The sequence below is a fragment of the Loxodonta africana genome, chromosome 7, assembly GCF_030014295.1.
Source record: "Loxodonta africana isolate mLoxAfr1 chromosome 7, mLoxAfr1.hap2, whole genome shotgun sequence".
NCBI classification, from domain to species: domain Eukaryota; kingdom Metazoa; phylum Chordata; class Mammalia; order Proboscidea; family Elephantidae; genus Loxodonta; species Loxodonta africana.
This window is the reverse complement of record NC_087348.1, coordinates 15,631,083-15,650,604: the sequence shown is the minus strand read 5'-3', so window position 1 is coordinate 15,650,604 and position 19,522 is coordinate 15,631,083. Positions and strand designations below refer to the sequence as shown.

General features: G+C 41.3%; 1 protein-coding gene across 1 annotated transcript; it reads left to right on the top strand.

Moving 5' to 3' along the window:
* Nucleotides 1-14,141: 14,141 nt before the first annotated feature.
* Nucleotides 14,142-18,199, top strand: LOC135231783 (olfactory receptor 10V1-like). The gene has a single exon (XM_064288958.1). The coding sequence runs from the start codon at nt 16,302-16,304 to the stop codon at nt 17,244-17,246; it is 945 nt and encodes a 314-aa protein (XP_064145028.1). The 5' UTR covers nt 14,142-16,301; the 3' UTR covers nt 17,247-18,199.
* The last annotated feature ends 1,323 nt before the right edge of the window (nt 18,200-19,522 follow it).

The window sequence follows — 19,522 nt, the reverse complement described above, 5'->3', positions numbered from 1 at the left end:
AAAATTCTTGACAATGTCCCCACCTCCAAAAAAAAACATCCACTGACGTCGAGTCGATTCTGACTCATAGTGACCATGTAGGACAGATAGAACTGCCCCACAGGGTTTCCAAGGCTGTAATCTTTACTTTTTTTTTTAATCTTTACAGAAGCCGACTGCCACATCTTTGTCCCTCAGAGGCGCTGGTGGGTTCAAACTGCCAAAATTTTGGTTAGCAGGCAAGCACTTAACCACTGTACCACCAGGGCTCCTTATAGGGAAATAAATAGAGGGGTAAAAAAACTTCATAGGAAGTTGTTTTTGTTAGTTGCCATCAGGTCGATTCCAGCTCCACATGTGCAGACTGGAACTGCTTCATAGTGTTTTCAAGGCTATGAGTTTTTGGAAGCAGATCGTCAGGCCTGTTTTCCAAGTTGCCTGTGTGTGTGTTTGAACCACCAAACTTTGCAGCTGGTAGTCAAGCACTTTGCCATTTATGCCAGCTAAGGACTCCACAAAGGAGGTAGTTCTAAGGAACAATTAACTGCTTCACATTGCAAACTTCAGGGAATTTTTGCTAGACTGTACACCTGGTGGTGCAGTGGTTAAGTGCTCAGCTGGGAACTGAAAGATTGGTGGTCTGAACTCACGAGGCACTCCATGGGAGAAAGATGTGGCAGTCTGGTTCTGCAAAGATTACAGCCTTAAAAACTCTACAGGGGCAGTTCTGCTCTGTCCTACAGAGTTACTATGAGTTGGAATTGACTCAATGGCAATGGAGTTATTACACACTGATGCAAGTTGAAGGAAATCATGGAGATCTGGCATACAACTCCGCTTTCTCAGAGTGCCATGGTTAATTTTGTGTGCCAACTTGCCTAAACTGTGATTCCCAGTGGTTTGGCCAAATACTAGATTAGATGCTGTTCCATAAGGTATTGTAATGTAATGTAATCACTTTCCAGAATGTAATCAAATGTAATCAATCAGTTGAAAGGGGAGTTTCTTTAGAATGTAGACAGGTATTTTGACAGGACTCTCTCTCTTAACTCGGCGCTACTTCCATTGCCTAACCTATGGATCTTGGGAAATAAGCATGCGAGAGTCTCCAGCCTGCTACTTGACCTATGGATTTTGTAGTTGGCAGTCCCTACAATTGCGTGAGCCAATCCCTTGAAATAAATCTCTTTCTCTTTCTCTCTCTCTCTATGTCTCAGTGGTTCTGCTTCTCTAGAGAACCCTGACTAACACACAGAGTGACAAATGAAAATGAGAAAATTCAAGCAAATTCTAGTCTTGTTCCCTTATGTGGAAGAATAAGGATGTGAGGTGTGAGTGCTCTATGGCAGAGCCTGGGACTGCCATAGGAGGACCCCTTTTCCAGCAACAGATCTTCTTCTCTTCAAGGGTGTTACTGCAGGAGTGAAAAAGAAAACATGCTCTGCACTCCTACTGATTAGACAGATATTTTTCTTAAGACAATATTCTGTATAAGCTGTTTATTTTGTTCTAAAAGTTTGCAAAATGCTGTACTCCACAGAGAATAATGCTGCTTGTTTCTCCTTTGACCGTATTATAAGTTTGCAATTAGTTAAAATCATAAAATATCAATGTTTTTAAAAGGAAATTGGAAAATAAAAAACAGAATGAAAAGAAGAAAAATATCGCTCAGTTTCATCACTCAAGGGCTGGATTATTTTTACAAAGTAGAGATCATAGCTTTTAATCTCATTTTTTGTTTAGTATTATATCACAAGTATTTCTACGTAATTACACAGCCTTTATAAATATAAATTTAAACCATTGCATAATGTTTTATCAACTGAATTTAATATTCTTTATTAGGTTGTTTTTATTATTTTCTAATAAAATAATTTAATTATCTTGGGTATAAAAGTTTTTTTTGGTTATTGTTATCATATTTTAATTTCTAAGCTTAGAGTTCCGAGTAAAAAAAAAAAAGACTTCTGAGTGTAATAACTGAATTTAAAGTCAAAATGCTAAGTTTTTATTTGGAAATTTTCAAACCTACATAAGGTAAAGAGAATAGTATAATGAATGCTTATGTATGTATTACTCAGCTTGGAAAATTATCAATATTTTGAAAAATTACAAGCATTTAAAATTTCTCATATCTATGGTTAAATTATTTAAAAAATTTCATATCTCTGGTTAAATTATTTTAAACATTCATATCTATGGTTGAATTATTTTCCCAAAGTGTTGAACTCTTCACCTCTCTTCCAATGAGCGTGAAAGTGTTCCAGTTTCCCCACAATGTCACCAGTATTGAGGGTCATCATTAAAAAAAAGCACAATATTAACATTTGGCTTACTTTTTTTTAAGAAAAAGGGGGCTAAATGTTCTAATTTACTTTTTTTTTTTCTGGCCTCATCCCTCTATTTTAGCAGAACAGTGTTTTTGAAAATGCCTGAGTATCCCCTGAAAAAAATCAATGCAAAGACCCCTCTGTAGGCTGCTACCTTTGGTCATTTGAAACTAATTGAAAAGAAAACCGTGTTGAATTGGCAAAAGGTTATATTTATAACAATGAAAAAACAAAACAAACAGAGTAGCTGCTGAGCCTACAACTTATTGCATGCACAGCATTGGGCTGGCTAGGCACTGTGACACATGGGGTTTCATTTAATTATCACAACTTTGAGGTAGGTATTACAGGATTTAAAATGAGAATGTTCCTCAAGGAGAGAGAGAGAGAGAGAAAATGCTGACGTTCATAACCCACCTAAGGTCACACATCTAGTAGGTTAAGCAGCAGAGTGACAAGATAACATAGACCAAACTCTAAAGGAAGGAATGAGATAAGTACTCAGGGATTGCAGACTGTGTTTTTAACACAGCTGGACCTGTTCCAGGCTCAATGACACAGGTGAGTCACTTTGCCCATGACCTTTTTCTTTGTGCCAGGTCTAACAGAAGAGGAAAACTAGACAGGAATGGTATACTTCCACTTCCCCCCTTTCCAACATACCTTGCAATGCCTTCTCATATTTGTGGCCTTCTTGCTGTTGTACCTGGGAAGTATGGTTGGAAACATCACCATTGGGCTCACAGTTTGGTGAAATCACTCCCTCTATTCCCCAATGTATTTCTTCTTTATTGTATTGGCCATGCTGGAGATTGGCTGCTCCACCAACATTGCTCTGCTGACTCTGGCTTTCCACGGGGAAGGTGTTTATCTCTCTCCCTGGATGAAGTATAAAAATGTAACTAGCATGATACACATTGTTAGGTTACGGAAAAGTGAGTGAGTTGAAGTTACGTCAAGAAAACTATTAAATAAATAATAACACCAATAACCAGTAGGAAAAAAATCATGAAGGTTGTTCACGGATGACCAATGTTTGAATAAATTTTTGTCTTAATTTTATAATTCCCTTTATCGTGATCAATAGCAGCAACTGACGTAAGATACTTAGTTTATAGAGAATGTGGTAGGATCTGGAGCAATATTTGGTGAAAGAATGAATGAGGAAATATAACATTCTATAGTAAGTGGACACCAGACATCTGTTTCAGATCCCTGGGTGGTGCCAGTAGTTTGCTCCCAACTACAAACATAAAGGTTGGCTGTTCGAACTGTGCCATGGAAGAGAAAGGCCTGGGGATCTGCTTCCATAAAGATTACAGCCAAGAGGGGGCGGAGCCAATATGGCGGAATAGACAGACGCTTCCATCGAGCCCTCTTTACAACAAAGACCTGAAAAAACAAGTGAAATGAGTGTATTTGTGACAAGCTGGGAGCCCTGAGCATCAAAGGCAAGCTTAGACAATGAGCTGAGGGGCAGGGGAAGGAAGAGACCGTTCAGAAGCAGAGAGGAGTTGCCAGACCTGAATCGTGGGGAGCCCTCAGGCACCATTCCTGGAGTGGCAGTGGCGGCGGTGGCGGGTTGGTTCTAGTGTTGGGCTGCAGTTTCCTTAGGGAGAAGCAGCCAGCCACACAGCCCACTCACACCTCGGGAAACTGAGAAGGACAGCGCTCTCGACAAAAGCTGAGTACTTGCATATATTTTACCGCGCCCCCCCAACCCCCAACCCAGCGTCAGCGGCTTAATCCCTAGGCCTGAGATAGACCCTGGTGAGCCATCCTCCCAGCCTTGGGGAAGGAAAAAATTTGCAACTGGGGGGAAAAGATAATTTGCTAGCTCCATTAACTGGGGAAGCTCAGGACAGAAGCAGCTCCTGTCCAGGCATAAACCGTCAATGGACCTTGAGCACCTTTCTCTTCTGCATGGACCTGTGTGGGCCTATTTCAGGAGAATAGGCCCTGCTGGCAAACTCCAACCATTTCAGCTGTGCGGTGGAGAGGTGGGTGTTTGATGTTTGACATTGCTTTGCCTATTAAACAGGGTCCTCACCTACCTACAACAGGGACCTAAGGACTGGTGGCTCCTCTTGGGTCTCCCAGCCACCTGCGACAGGGGCCCAGGGATAACTGGTACCTCCCAGTCCTTACAACAAAAACTTTGGGTGCCCATGGTCCCTCTGCAGAGCCCACCCACCAGCACGCGCTAGGGAACAGAGATGCGTTTTCCTCAGAGACACTTCGGGGTCAGTTCTCAGCCCCCTGCCTTGTTCAGAGCATGACCCCCTGCTGCAATCAGATACGGGTATATACGCCAATCACCCCTGCCCCTCTAAGACTGTAGGACAGAGCCTGTACCACACACTTGACATCAGCTACCTGGAAACCTGAGCTGAATTCATACAAGAAAACTGAATGGACTCCTAGACTGATATACCTGATAACAGCTCTAGCCAGCTGGGGACAGGACACCAGAGCTCTAAAGGTGAAAATAATCAAACTAGCTCACTCAAGCACCCACAGGGGTATACCAAAACAAAACAAAGCAAACAGCTACGACACAGTAAGCAAGCATAAACTAATACAATAACTTATAGATGGCTCAGAGACAACAGTCAATATCAAGTCACATAAAGAAACAGGCCATGATCACCTCAACAGGCTCTCAAAACAAAGAATCCAGGGATCTTTTAGATGAAAGTGCATTCCTGGAATTACCAGATGCAGGATATAAAAGTTTAATATACAGAACCCTTCAAGACATCAGGAAGGAAATGAGACAATATGCACAACAAGCCAAGGAACACACAGATAAAGCAACTGAAGAACTCAGAAAGATTATTCAGGAACATAATGAAAAGTTTAATAAGCTGGAAAAATCCATAGACAGACAGCAATCAGAAATTCAGAAGATTAACAATAAAATTACAGAATTAGATAACTCAATAGAAAGTCAGAGGAGCAGAACTGAGCAAGCAGAAGCTAGAATTTCTGAACTCGAAGATAAATCACTTGGCACTAATATGTTTGAAGAAAAATAAGATAAAAGAATTAAAAAAAGTGAAGAAATCTTAAGAATCATGTGGGACTCTATCAAGAGAAATAACCTACGAGTGATTAGAGTATCAGAACAGGGAGGGATAACAGAAAATACAGAGAAAATTGTTGAGGATTTGTTTGCAGAAAACTTCCCTGATATTGTGAAAGATGAGAAGATATCTATCCAAGATGCTCATCAAACTCCACATAAGGTAGATCTTAAAAGAAAGTCACCAAGACATATTATAATCAAGCTTGCCAAAACCAAAGATAAGGAGACAATTATAAGAGCAAAGAGGGATAAAAGAAAAGTCACCTACAAGGGAGAGCCAATAAGAATAAGCTCGGACTACTTGGCAGAAGCCATGATGGCAAGAAGGCAATGGGATGACATATTTAAAAAATTGAAGGAAAAAAATTGACTGCCAAGAATCCTATATCCATCAAAACTGTCTCTTAAATATGAAGGTGAAATTAAGACATTTCCAGATAAACACAAATTGAGGGAATTTGTAGAAACCAAACCAAAACTACAAGAAATAATAAAGGGAGTTCTTTGGTTAGAAAATCAATAATATCAGGTACCGACCCAAGACTAGAACACTGGGCAGAGCAACCAGAAGTCAACCCAGACAGGGAAATCCAAAAAAAAAAAAAAAAAGCAAGATTAAAAAAAAAAAAAAAAAGCCCAACACAGGGTAACAGCGATGTTATTATATAAAAGAAGACAACATTAAAATAATAAAGAGGGATTAAGAAATGTAATCATACCCCTTCCATATGGAGAGGAAGATACGGCGATACAAAGGAATAAAAGTTAGTTATAAGTTTAGAAAAATAGGGGTGAATAATAAGGTAACCACAAAGGAGACAAACTATCCCACTCATCAAAATAAAATACAAGGGAAAAATACAGACTCAGCAGAAACAACATCAACAACAACAAATATGAGGAAAAGACAATATATAAAGAAAATCTACTCAGCACATAAAATCAAGTGGGAAAAAGAAGCTGTCAACACACAAAAAAAGACATCAAAATGATAGCACTAAATTCATACCTATCTTATCCTGAATGTAAATGGACTAAATGCACCAATAAAGAGACAGAGAGTGGCAGAATGGATTAAAAAACAAGATCCGTCTGTATGCTGCCTACAAGAGACACACCTTAGACTTAGAGACATAAACAAACTAAAACTCAAAGGATGGAAAAAAATATATCAAGCAAACAACAATCAAGAAAGAGTAAGAGATAAAATGTTAATTTCTGACAAAATAGACTTTAAAGTTAAATCCATCAGAAAGGATAAGGAAGGACACTATATAATCATTAAAGGGACAATACACCAAGAAGATATAACCATATTAAATATTTATGCACCCAATGACAGGGCTGCAAGATACATAAAACAAACTCTATCAGCATTGAAAAGTGAGATAGACAGCTCCACAAAAATAGTAGGAGACTTCAACACACCACTTTCGGTGAAGGACAGGATGTCCAGAAAGAAGCTCAATAAAGACACGCAAGATCTAAATGCCACAGTCAACCAACTTGACCTCGTAGACATATACAGAACACTCCACCCAACAGCAACCAACTATACTTTCTTTTCTCGTGCACATGGAACATTCTCTAGAATAGACCACATATTAGGTCATAAAGCAAGCCTTAGCAGAATCCAAAACATTGAAATATTACAAAGCATCTCCTCTGACCATAAGGCCATAAAAGTGGAAATCAATAACAGGAAAAGCAATCAAACACTTGGAAACTGAACAATACCCTGCTCAAAAAAGACTGGATTATAGAAGACATTAAGGATGCAATAAAGAAATTCAGAGAATCCAATGAGAATGAAAACACTTCCTACCAGAACCTTTGGGAGACAGCAAAAGTGGTGCTCAGAGGCCAATTTATATCAATAAGTGCACACATCCGAAAAGAAGAAAGGGCCAAAATCAAAGAACTATCCCTACAACTTGAACAAATAGAAAGAGAGCAACAAAGGAAACCCACAGGCACCAGAAGAAAACAAATAATAAAAATTAGAGCTGAACTAAATGAAATAGAAAACAGAAAAACAGTTTAAAGAATTAACAACACTAAAAGCTGTTTTTTTTAAAAACTTAACAAAATTGATAAGCTATTCACCAAAATGACAAAAGAAAACAGGAAAGGAAGCAAATAACCCAAATAAGAAATGAGATGGGCAATCTTACAACAGACCCAACTGAAATTAAAAGAATCGTATCGGATTACTATGAAAAGCTATACTCAAACAAATTTGAAAACCTAGAAGAAATGGATGAATTCCTAGAAACACACTACCTGCCTAAGCTAACAGAAACAGAGGTAGAACAACTAAATAGACCCATAACAAAAGAAGAGATTGAAAAGGTAATGAAAAAACTCCCAACAAAAAAAAGCCCTGATCCGGACAGCTTCACTGCAGAGTTCTACCAAACTTTCAGAGAAGAGTTAACACCACTACTACTAAAGGTATTTCAGGGCATAGAAAAGGAAGGAATACTACCAAGTTCATTCTATGAAGCCACCATATCCCTGATACCAAAACCAGGTAAAGACACCACAAGAAAAGAAAATTATAGAGCTATATCCCTCATGAATGTAGATGCAAAAATCCTCAACAAAATTCTAGCCAATAGAATTCAACAACATGTCAAAAAAATAATTCACCATGACCAAGTGGGATTCATACCAGGCATGCAGGGATGGTTCAACATTAGAAAAACAATTAACGTAATCCACCACATAAATGGGAGAAAAGAATCACATGATTTTATCAACTGATGCAGAAAAGGCATTTGACAAAGTTCAAGGCTCATTCATGAAAAAAACTCTCAGCAAAATAGGAATAGAAGAAAAATTCCTCAACATAATAAAGGGCATTTATACAAACCCAACAACCAACATCACCCTAAATGTAGAGAGCCTGAAAACATTCCCATTGAGATCAGGAGCCAGACAAGGATGCCCTTTATCACCACTCTTATTCAACATTGTGCTGGAAGCCCTAGCCAGAGCAATTAGGCTAGATAAAGAAATAAAGGGCATCCAGATTGGCAAGGAAGAAGTCAAAGTATCTCTATTTGCAGATGACGTGATCTCATACACAGAAAACCCTAAGGAATCCTCCAGAAAACTACTGAAACTAATAGAAGAGTTCAGCAGAGTATTGGGATACAAGATAAACATACAAAAATCAGTTGGATTCCTCTACACCAACAAAAAGAACATTGAAGAGGAAATCACCAAATCAATGCCATTTACAGTAGCCCCCAAGAAGATAAAATACTTAGGAATAAATCTTACCAGAGATGTAAAAGACTGATACAAAGAAAACTACAGTACACTTCTGCCAGAAGCCAAAAGAGACTTACATAAGTGGAAGAACATACCTTGCTCATGGATAGGAAGACTTAACATTATAAAAATGTCTGTTCTACTAAAAGCGATCTATACATTTAATGCAATTCTGATCCAAATCCCAATGACATTCTTCAATGAGATGGAGAAACAAATCTCCAATTTCATATGGAAGGGAAAGAGGCCCCCGATAAGTAAGGCATTACTGAAAAAGAAGAACAAAGTAGGAGGCCTTACTTTACCTGATTTTAGAGCCTATTATACCGCCACCGTAGTCAAAACAGCCTGGTACTGGTACAATAACAGATATATATGGACCAGTGGAACAGAATTGAGAATCCAGACATAAATCCATCCACATATGAGCAGCTGATATTTGACAAAGGCCCCAAAACAGTTAAATGGGGAAAAGACAGTCTTTTTAACAAATGGTGCTGGCATAACTGGATATCCATCTGCAAAAAAATGCAACAAGATGCATACCTCACTCCATGCACAAAAACTAACTCAAAATGGATCAAAGACCTAAATATAAAATCTAAAACGATAAAGATCATGAAAGAAAAAATAGGGACAACGTTAGGAGCCCTAATACATGGCATAAACAGTATAGAAAACATTATAAAGAAGGTAGAAGGAAAACTAGATAACTGGTAGCACCTAAAAATCAAACACTTTGCTTATCCCAAGACTTTGCCAAAAGAGTAAAAAGACAACCCACAGACTGGGAAAATGTTTTTAGCTATGACATTTCTGATCAACGCCTAATCTCTAAAATCTACATAATACTGCAAAAACTCCACCACAAAAAGACAAATAACCCAATTAAAAAATGGGCAAAAGATATGAATAGACACTTCACTAAAGAAAACACTTCATATCAGCTAACAGATATATGAGGAAATGTTCACAATCATTAGCCATTAGAGAAATACAGATCAAAACTACAATGAGATTTCATCTCACTCCAACAAGGCTGGCATTAATCCAAAAAAAACACAAAATAATAAATGTTGGAGAGGCTGTGGAGAGATTGGAACACTTCTACACTGCTGGTGGGAATGTCAAATGGTACAGCCACTTTGGAAATCGATATGGCGCTTCTTTAAAAAGCTAGAAATAGAGCTACCATACGATCCAGCAATCCCACTCCTTGGAATATATCCTAGAGAAATAAGAGCCTTTACACAAACAGATATATGCACAACCATGTTTATTGCAGCTCTGTTTACAATAGCAAAAACATGGAAGCAACCAAGGTGCCCATCAATGGATGACTGGATAAGTAAATTATGTTATATTCACACAGTGAAATACTATGCATCGATAAAGAACAGTGAGGAATCTGCGAGACATTTCATAATATGGAGGAACCTGGAAGGCATTATGCTGAGTGAAATTAGTCAGTTGCAAAGGGACAAATATTGCATAAGACCACCATTATAAGAACTTGAGAAACAGTTTCAACTGAGAAGAAAACATTCTTTTGTGGTTACGAGAGAGGGGAAGGAGGGAGAGTGGGAGAGGGGTATTCACTAATTAGACAGTAGATGAGAACTACTTTAGGTGAAGGGAAAGACAGCACACAGTACAGGGGAGGCCAGCACAATTAGACTAAACCAAATGCAAGGAAGTTTCCTGAATAAACTGAATGCTTCGAAGGCCAGCGTAACAGGGGCAGGAGTCTGGGGACTATGGTTTCAGGGGACATCTAAGTCAATTGGCATAATAAAATCTATTAAGAAAACATTCTGTATCCCACTTTGAAGAGTGGTATCTGGGGTCTTAAACGCTAGCAAACAGCCTTCTAAGATGCGTCAATTGGTCTCAACCCACCTGGATCAAAGGAGAATGAAGAACACCAAGGACACAAGGTGATTACGAACCCAAGAGACAGAAAGGGCCACATGAACCAGAGACTACATCATCCTGAGACCAGAAGAACTAGATGGTGCCTGTCTACAACCGATGACTGCCCTGACAGGGAACACAACAGAGAACCCCTGAGGGAGCAGGAGAGCAGTGGGATGCATACCCCAAATTCTCATAAGACCAGACTTAATGGTCTGACTGAGACTGGAAAGACCCCGGTGGTCATGGCCCCCAGACCTGTTGGCCCAGGACAGGAACCATTCCCAAAGCCAACACTTCAGACATAGATTGGGCTGGACAATGGGTTGGAGGTGGATGCTAGTGAGGAGTGAGCTTCTTGGATCAGGTGCACACTTGAGGCTATGTTGGCATCTCCTGCCTGGAGGGGAGATGAGAGGGTGGAGGCGGTTAGAAGCTGGCGAAAAGGACATGAAAAGAGAGAGTGGAGGGAGAAAGCAGGCTGTCTCATTAGGGGGAGAGTAATTGGGAGTGTGTAGCAAGGTGTACATGGGTTTTTGTGTGAGAGACTGACTTGATTTGTAAACTTTCACTTAAAGCACAATAAAAATTATTAAAAAAAAAACTACAGCCAAGAAAACACTATGAAGAAGTTCTACTCTGTATCACGTGGGTCGCCATGAGTCATGTCTTCGTTTTCTAGTGCTTCTATAACAAAGAGAAGTTTATTCTCACAGTCTGGGAGGCTGTAAATTCAAATTCAGAGCATCGACTCTAAGGGAAGCTTTCCTCTATCTGTTGGTGCTGGAGGAAGCTCCTTGTCATCAGTCCTCCCTTGGTCTAGGAGCTTCTCTTCATAGAAACCTCAGGTCCAGAGGGCCTACTCTGCCCTGAGCACTGCTTTCTTGGTGGCATGAAGTTCCCATGTCTCTCTGTTTGCTTCTTTCTTATATTTCATGAAAGATTGGCTTAAGGCACTATCTAATTTTGTAGATTGAGTTCTGCCTCATTAACATAACTGTCGCTAATCCCATCTCATCAACTTTATAGAGGTAGGATTTACAAGTAGGAAAATCACACCAGATAACAAAATGATGGATAATTATACAATACTGGGAATCATGGCCTAGCCAATCTGACAGATATTTTTGGGGGACACAAGTCAATCCACGACAAGTCGGAATCGACTAAATGGTAAGGTCAGGCATCTGTTGTGTACTTAGCACCACACTAGGCAATGCAGTACTGAGTTGAGTCAGTTATTGCCATTGAGAATATGTCCTAGCAGGGATGGAGCAACAATTAAGGTAATTATCACAATGCAGAGTGCTACGTGCTATGACAGAGGTAGGCACAAAGCAACACAGAGTAGGGAGTGGGGGCTAGTCTTCCTTTTTGGAGGAGGGTGGGGAATTTATATGTATCAGAATCGTATGCAATTAACAGAGGACACTTGATTGAGCTTTAAAGAATTTTTAGAATTTGATTAGGCACAAAAAATTAACTTCTACTTGGATAAATTAAAATTGTTTTGCCAAACTACCTCAACTGTGGAGAATCAAAATTTCGGCAATCATTAAAATATAGCAAAGTCTAGCAGCAATTAGCCCAGTTTAGAATCTCACGTCCCCAAACAATTCCTGTTTGTGCTCAAATATTGACCTACTGGGGATGGTCAATTGGAAGGCTAGGTTAGACTCTTGGGAATTTATGGAAACAAAGCAGGAAGGGAATTTTCTAGAAATGAGATGAGAAGAAGTGAGAGTTCAGAGATAACCAAGAGCTCTGTCTCTGCAAGTCCCAAAGTCCATGTTCTTCGCTTGTGAAGAGGCAGCATGGAGGGATTTTTAACAGGATCTAGACGTGTATTTCCACCAGAGATGGGTGGTTTCTCTGAAGCTTAGCCTCCACAGACTCTAGGATATTAAGCCAAAACTCTGCCTCCATGGATTCTAGGATATTAAGAAGTAGATCCCACCTTGGGCTTAACTCAGCTTCAGGGAAGGATGTGTCTGCTAGGCTCTCTGGGCAGAAGGGAAGGAGGGTAAAGGGAAGATCAGGTGATTGAGCTGTTGTGTGGTCTAGATCCAGGGGAATGGACCAGTGCACCCTAGTGACCTTGAGAATTCCTGACCTCAGGAGGGACTTCCTGGTGTGGAGTTAGACATGCACTGGAACATTGGTTCAATCTCTGGGAACTAACGAAGTGACATCATTTATGCCAAGGAGACTGCCGCAGTAAGTCTTCAGAACAGACACTGTACTGCTGAGGGTGAGAGCAGAGAGACAAGTCTTTCTCTCTAGAAATGTGATGGGCTTCTAGGTTGGCTGAGAGTAGGTAGAAAAAGTTGTGTACCCTCCCTTGCAAGAGAAGGGTATGGTTTGTTGGGACACCCAGATAATATAGTGTAATCTGCTTAGTTTCTGAATTACACACCCAGTGCCTGGTAGATAGTAGATGCTCAGTAAATACCTGTCAATGAATGGATGAATGAAAAAGCCCTATGGATTGCACCCTGTGAGGGAGGAAGGTAGAGGAGTGTGCAAAGATCTTTAAGGAAAAGGAGGGCCTCTCGCTGTGAATGGATATGAAGGAGGCAGTAGTGTGGCCATAAAATTGACACATCAAAGAGGGCACAACATTGCAGAGGGTGTGCACCTATATTTCCAGGTAAGAAGAGACTTGGAGTTTACCAACTTGACTTTAACTAGTAAGGAACTGTTCAGCTGCAAAAGCATATAAGATAGATAAAGGAAGAGAACATTTAGCTATAACCAAAGTTCATAGTCTTGTCATTTTAGACCCCTGAGGAGGAGTAAACTCGGAACTGGAAAGTGAAGATACTTCTCATTCACTCATCAGTGCCTTGGATGAAGACACAAAAGGTAAGAATACATTTCCATTTGTCCAATAAATTTACTATGCTTTAAAGTCTCCTAAAAATAGAGTACTTTTCATAAAACCCTGTTGTTGCTGTTGTTAGCTGCCATCGAGCTAACCTCTGGAACAAAACTCTGCCTGGTTCTGCACCATCCCCATGACCATTTGCAGCTCAGACCATTGTAGTCCATAGGGTTTTCATTGGTTGATTTTTGGAAGTAGATAGCCAGGCCTTTCTTCTCAGCCCTTCTTATTCTGGAAGCTCTGCTGAAACATGTTCAACATCCCAGCAACATGCAAGCCTCCACTGATAAAGGGGTGGTGGTTGTGCATGAGGTTCATTGGCTGGGAACCAAATCCAGGTCTCCTGCATGGAAGACAAGAATTCTACCACTGAACCACCAATGCCTGAAATAAAACGCTAGGTGAAATGAAATCAAAATCAATTTACACAGGATAAAACACAAAAAAGTTAAATAGAAAAAAATGCTGGGGCTGAGGCCAGGGGTGGATTACCCAATAAGCAAGATAACTATGTGCTTACTTACTAATATGTAGTGAGCAATTTCGCAAGGGGTTTCACCATGTCTTTGAAATGTGAAATTGTTCACTACAGATTAGTAAATAAGCACAAGTAAGCGCGTGCTTAGTTTGCTTACTGGGTCATCTGCACCTGCCAGGGAATGTAAATTTGAAAAGAGGCTTCAATTCTGTAGGAAGGTGCTGTAGGGTTGGTAGATAGATGCCAGCCATGCCTAAAAGCAGAATTTTTGATGTGGTGAAAAACTGTGAAATTGTTCACTACAGATGATCTGGTAAGCAAGGTAAGCATCAGGCTTACCTTCCTTATTGGATAATCTGCCCTTGGCTGAGGATCACTTAAAAAACAAAACAAAAACCAGTTGCCACTGAGTCAGACAGTGAGGAATGTAGAAGATGATACAAGGTAGAGGGGAGTTGCTTAGTACCATGGGAGATAAAGTTACTGAAGCGGGGGAGTAGAGGCTGATACTGAGATAGAGGCACACGATCCCTGAGGAAGCAGAAGGGGCTGAGTCTACAATTAGCCTTGTAGAGGAGGAAAGGCACTTCTATGGAGACATATAAGAAGGCATTAAGAATATATGGGTAAGCAGAGAATGTTATAGGACCATAGCTAGTGGGAATGACAGTCAGTTACCTCCATGTGGCTTCTGTTATTTTCTTCTGGAAGTTGGAGGCAGGTCATCTACTATGAATGATGGAGGAAGTATCACAGAAGAGAGGACTCGGGAAGACCAGGGAAATTTCTAATAGCCTTGGCTGGGAACAACAAGTAGAGCTGATCAAGGACTCAAGACTGGGGACAATGCTAAAGTTTTTAGTGCCACTGTAACCTTGACATGGCACCAGTCAACAAGTTTTGTGATCTTGTTTAGCCATGTTCAGCCTGGAATAGAGATGGTGGATGTTACCTAAAGTATGGTAGAATTTTCCCCTTCCTTGCGGGAGATCAGGGCTCAATTCCCGGCCAATGTATCTCATGTGTGGCCACCATCCATCAATAAGTGGAGGCTTATGCAATGCTATGATGCTGAAAAGGTTTCAGCGGAGCTTCCAGACTAAGATGGACTAGGAAGAAATGCCTGGAAATCTACTTTCAAAAATCACCCAAAGAAAACCCTGTGGATCACAGTGGTCTAATCTACAGCTCATCATGGAGATGGCACATTTTGTTATGATGTGCGTGGATTGCTGTGAGTCGGAGACTGACTCAGTGGCAGCTAACAACAACAACAGAGTTGATAGTAGGGCAAGTAGCCAAGGATAGTGACAGTAGTGGTGAAAGATGAATTGAAAGCTGGACCATAGGTCTATATTGGATGGAGCAGGGTGTAAATCTTGAAGGATTGAAGGAGGCTAATTCAGGGAACTGGAGGCATCAAACGCTAACCAAAATGTCAACAGTTCAAATCTACCAGGCTCTCCTTGGAAATTCTATGGGGCAGTTCTACTCTGACCCATAGGGTCGTAAGGAGTCGGAATCGCCTTGATGGCAACAGATTTGGTTTTATGGGTTTGGAGGAATCAAAAGGAGCCCTGATGGTACAGTGGTTAAGCATTTGGCCACTAAACGAAAGGTCGGCGGTAGTTTGAACCCATCAGCTGCACCAAGGGAGAAAGATGTGGCACTCTACTTCATTAAAGATTATAGCCTGGGAAACTCTATAGGGTGGTTCTAACCCGTCTTACAGGGTCACCCTGAGTCAAAATCCACTCAACAGCAATGGGTTTTTTAGTTTTTGTTTTTTTCTTGGAGGCATCAAGGCACTCATGAAGAGGAGGATTATTTAGTATTAATGATTATTGTCAACTTTTATATGGCGTTTACTAGGGGCCAGACACATTTACTTCTCATAGCAACTCTAAGAGTTGTGCCCTATTATCATCCCCATTTTAAAGATGAAGAGATTGAATCAGAAAGTTTCAGCATGTTTTCCAAGGTTCTTCAGTTATTAACTGGCAGATCAGGGATTGGAAACTAGTGGTCCAACTCCATAGGCCATGCATGCTCTTGATAACCAAGGGTTCAAGGAACAAGAGTGCTGGGAGGAGAGGGGCTTGTGGTCTGGAATCGGATATTGTGGTTTAAGATTTCAGTGGTAAACTATTTCAGGATAATTGCAACAAAAAGCTCTTGCAGAAAGTGTGTAGCTGAATTTACACTGGAAGTAAAGGTGGTTGGAGTTGAGGAGGCCCAGGAAGTGTGAGGCCAACAGTTGCATGGGTCATCCAACAATAGCGTCTACAGTCTGATGTTTATTCCCAGAGGCATTGCCTGTGCCATTAGCAGGCCCAATACTCTGAGCACATGGAGAATGCCAACCAAACTGGAATGATTCACTTCCACTTCCATCCCTTCTCCAAACTCCCTGAGGTGCAAATGTTGATTTTTGTGGCTTTCCTGATTATGTACCTGGTCAGCATCAGTGGAAACTTCTCCATTTCCATCATCATCTGGATCCACCATTCTCTCCACACCCCCATGTACTTCTTCCTGGCCAACTTGGCAGCCCTGGAGATCTGCTATTCTTCCACCATTGCCCCTCTGACTCTGGCCAGCATCCTGTCCCCTGAGAGAACTATAATCTCCCTTCCTGGGTGTGGCACCCAGATGTTCTTCTTCATCTTTCTGGGCAGCGCTGATTGCATTCTGCTGGCCCTCATGGCCTATGATCGGTTTGTGGCCATCTGTCACCCTCTACATTACACTCATATCATGAGCCAACGGTTGTGTGCCCAAATGACCCTGGGGTCTCTGGTGCTGGGATTTACCTTGGCCGTGCAGTTGACTGTGCTCATCTTCCGACTCCCCTTCTGCAGCAGTAAAGAAATCAGCCTCTTCTATTGTGATGTCCTCCCTGTCATGAGACTAGCCTGTGCAGATACCCGGGTTCATGAGGCCACTCTGTTTGTGGTCAGCGTCACTGTCCTCACCATTCCATTCCTGCTCATCACTCTCTCCTATGTCTTTATTGTGGCTGTCATCCTAAAGATCCGCTCCGCAGAAGGAAGACACAAGGCCTTTTCCACCTGCTCCTCCCATCTCACTGTGGTCCTCCTCCAGTATGGATGTACAAGCCTCAACTACTTGTGCCCCAGCTCCCGGTACTCTCCTGAGAGGGGCCAGGTAGTGTCTGTGGTTTACACATTCATCACTCCTGTGCTGAACCCCTTGATCTACAGCATGAGGAACAGAGAGCTTAAGGATGCTTTAAAGAGAGCAATGATGAGGTTCTTGCTGCCCCAAACATAATGAGTACTCTGGATGTTTACCTGGAACATTGTTGGGGGACACAAATGAGTGCACTGTCTGAAAGAAGTGGAGAGGAGGAGATCAAGAAGTTATTGTTTTTATACTTTTACTTCTTCCTGATTATATTGTTTTTGAAAAGTCATTGCCCATTTCTCAGTTTCAAGTTCTTCATCTGTAAAAAGGGGATTAAAATGCCTGCAGTATCTAAATTCAGTTGTGTTGTCAGTTGCCATTGAGTGGGGGCCAACTCATGGCAACCTTATATGTAATAGAACAACACGTTGCCTGGTCCTGCACCACCTTCATGATCTTTGGTATGTTCGGGTCTACCTTCGTGGTTATTGTGTAGAGCCTGTCAAGCTAGGGGGGATCTCTGGCGTAGTTATGAGGATTAAAAGACACATTAAGTGAAAATGCCTTGTGAGTTCTAACGTGAGATATAGCAGTGTATGTGATTATACTGTCCTCACCACCCCATGTAAAATCTACGTCCTACTTTGGAACTATCTCTAGAGACAGCTCTTGGGTTCTTATTAGTCCCCAACGTTGCACATCTGGGGAGAGGTGAAGTCAGGAATAAAGTGGAAGTCAAACTGGACTATCCCAACCACTCCTCCATAATTTCCGTGGTGTAAATGGTCAGCTTGCACCTTTCTGAATGTTTGGTCTTTCATCATAAAATGTCTTCCAGGGAAAGGGGATGGGGAAAGCATTGGGGTTTGAAGGCTTGGTAGTCCCTCTTTTCTTACCTTTATACCAGGAGCCAATCTGTCTCCTATCTCCATCTCTGACTCTATTAGTCTGCCTACAAGTTGCTCTCTCCATTCCCATCCTCCCTATCTCTCTCCCTCTTTGTCTCTGTCTCTGTTTCTCCATCCACACCCACCCCACACACACACCTCATGTATCCCTTTCTTTCTGGCTGTCCTTAGCTGTGTGTGATAATTAAGGTTGTGTGTGAACTTGGCTGGGCCATGTTTCTCAGTGGTTTGAAAGTTATGATGTTTATTGATGGCTTTTTAATGATGTAATCACTTCCTTAATGAGATCTGATACAATGTGATCACCTCCATGATGAGGTCTGTTGTAAGCAGCCAGTAAGTTCAAAGGGAGTTGCCTTGGGAGTGTGGCCTACATCTAATATAGGTGGACTTTCTGGCAAGGTTCAAGGGTTTTAGCTCAATCTGTATCCTGTAGCTGGCTCCTATATTCTGGCCTCTGGTTCTTGGGATTTGAGTTGGCAGCTTACTGCCAATCTGGGATTCATCAGTATCTGCAGTCTGTGAGCCAACGATCTGTCAGCTTACCTACCAATTTTGGAATTTGTTGGCCCCCTCAGCCTGTGAGCCAGAGGCTTGATGTCTGACCTGCCCATCTTGGGTTCGCCAGCCCCTCCAGCTGCATGAGTCAGAAGAAGCCTCTAGCCTCACCCATGGACTTGGGACGTTCCAGCCTCTACAACCCCTTGAGTCATTTCCTTGATATAAATCTTTTTGTACATGTATTTATATGCTGGGCTGGTTTTGCTTCTCTAGAGAACCCAGCCTAAGACATTTGGTAATGAGAGTGGTTCTAGAGAAACAAAATTTTAAGAATGAGTTTGCTAAATTGGTTTTCAAGTCTGGTTAGTCTTAAAGATGTTGATGACTCTGCTTCCAGTAGTAAAGAGGGCACTGCTAATCCATGGCATGAGGTGGCAATAGAAATATGCAAAATAGCACAACTGATAGGTATTGGTGAGAGGCAAGGCTCTGGGTGATAGAGAGCATTTATTGGGAAGATATGGGGTCCTGAAATTTTGGATGAGGACATGTGAGCAGACAATCAGGAAGCTGAGGACACTGAGCCCCTCAATTCCGTTGAATCACTCCTGCCAACAGAAGCAGCCCTCTCACTCCCCTCTGAAGAGTTTACTCCACCTTTGTCTACTAAGCCACTCTCCCTAGTAAAACCATTAGCCCTTCCACCCTGATCTGATGGGATTAACTCAGGTGCATCCGAAGAGGCTTTGTCTGAGTCACTGCAACGGGCATCGCCTGAGGCAGATGCTGTATAAGACAATGTGGAGTGTTCTCAAAACATATCCTCACCACCCATTATGGCTTATAGGCCTATAACTAAACTTAAGGCTCAGCGAGGCCCAAAAGATGAAGTACAAAGTATAGCCCAGGAGGAGGTATGCTACACTTGAAGAGAACTGCTTGACTTTTCTAATATGTACAAACAGAAACCTGGGGAATATGTGTGAGAAGGGCTATTAAGGATGTGAGATAATA

Coding starts and splice junctions, on each gene's coding strand:
- LOC135231783 (XM_064288958.1), top strand. CDS start 16,302: ATGGAGAATGCCAACCAAACTGGAATGATTCACTTCCACTTCCATCCC.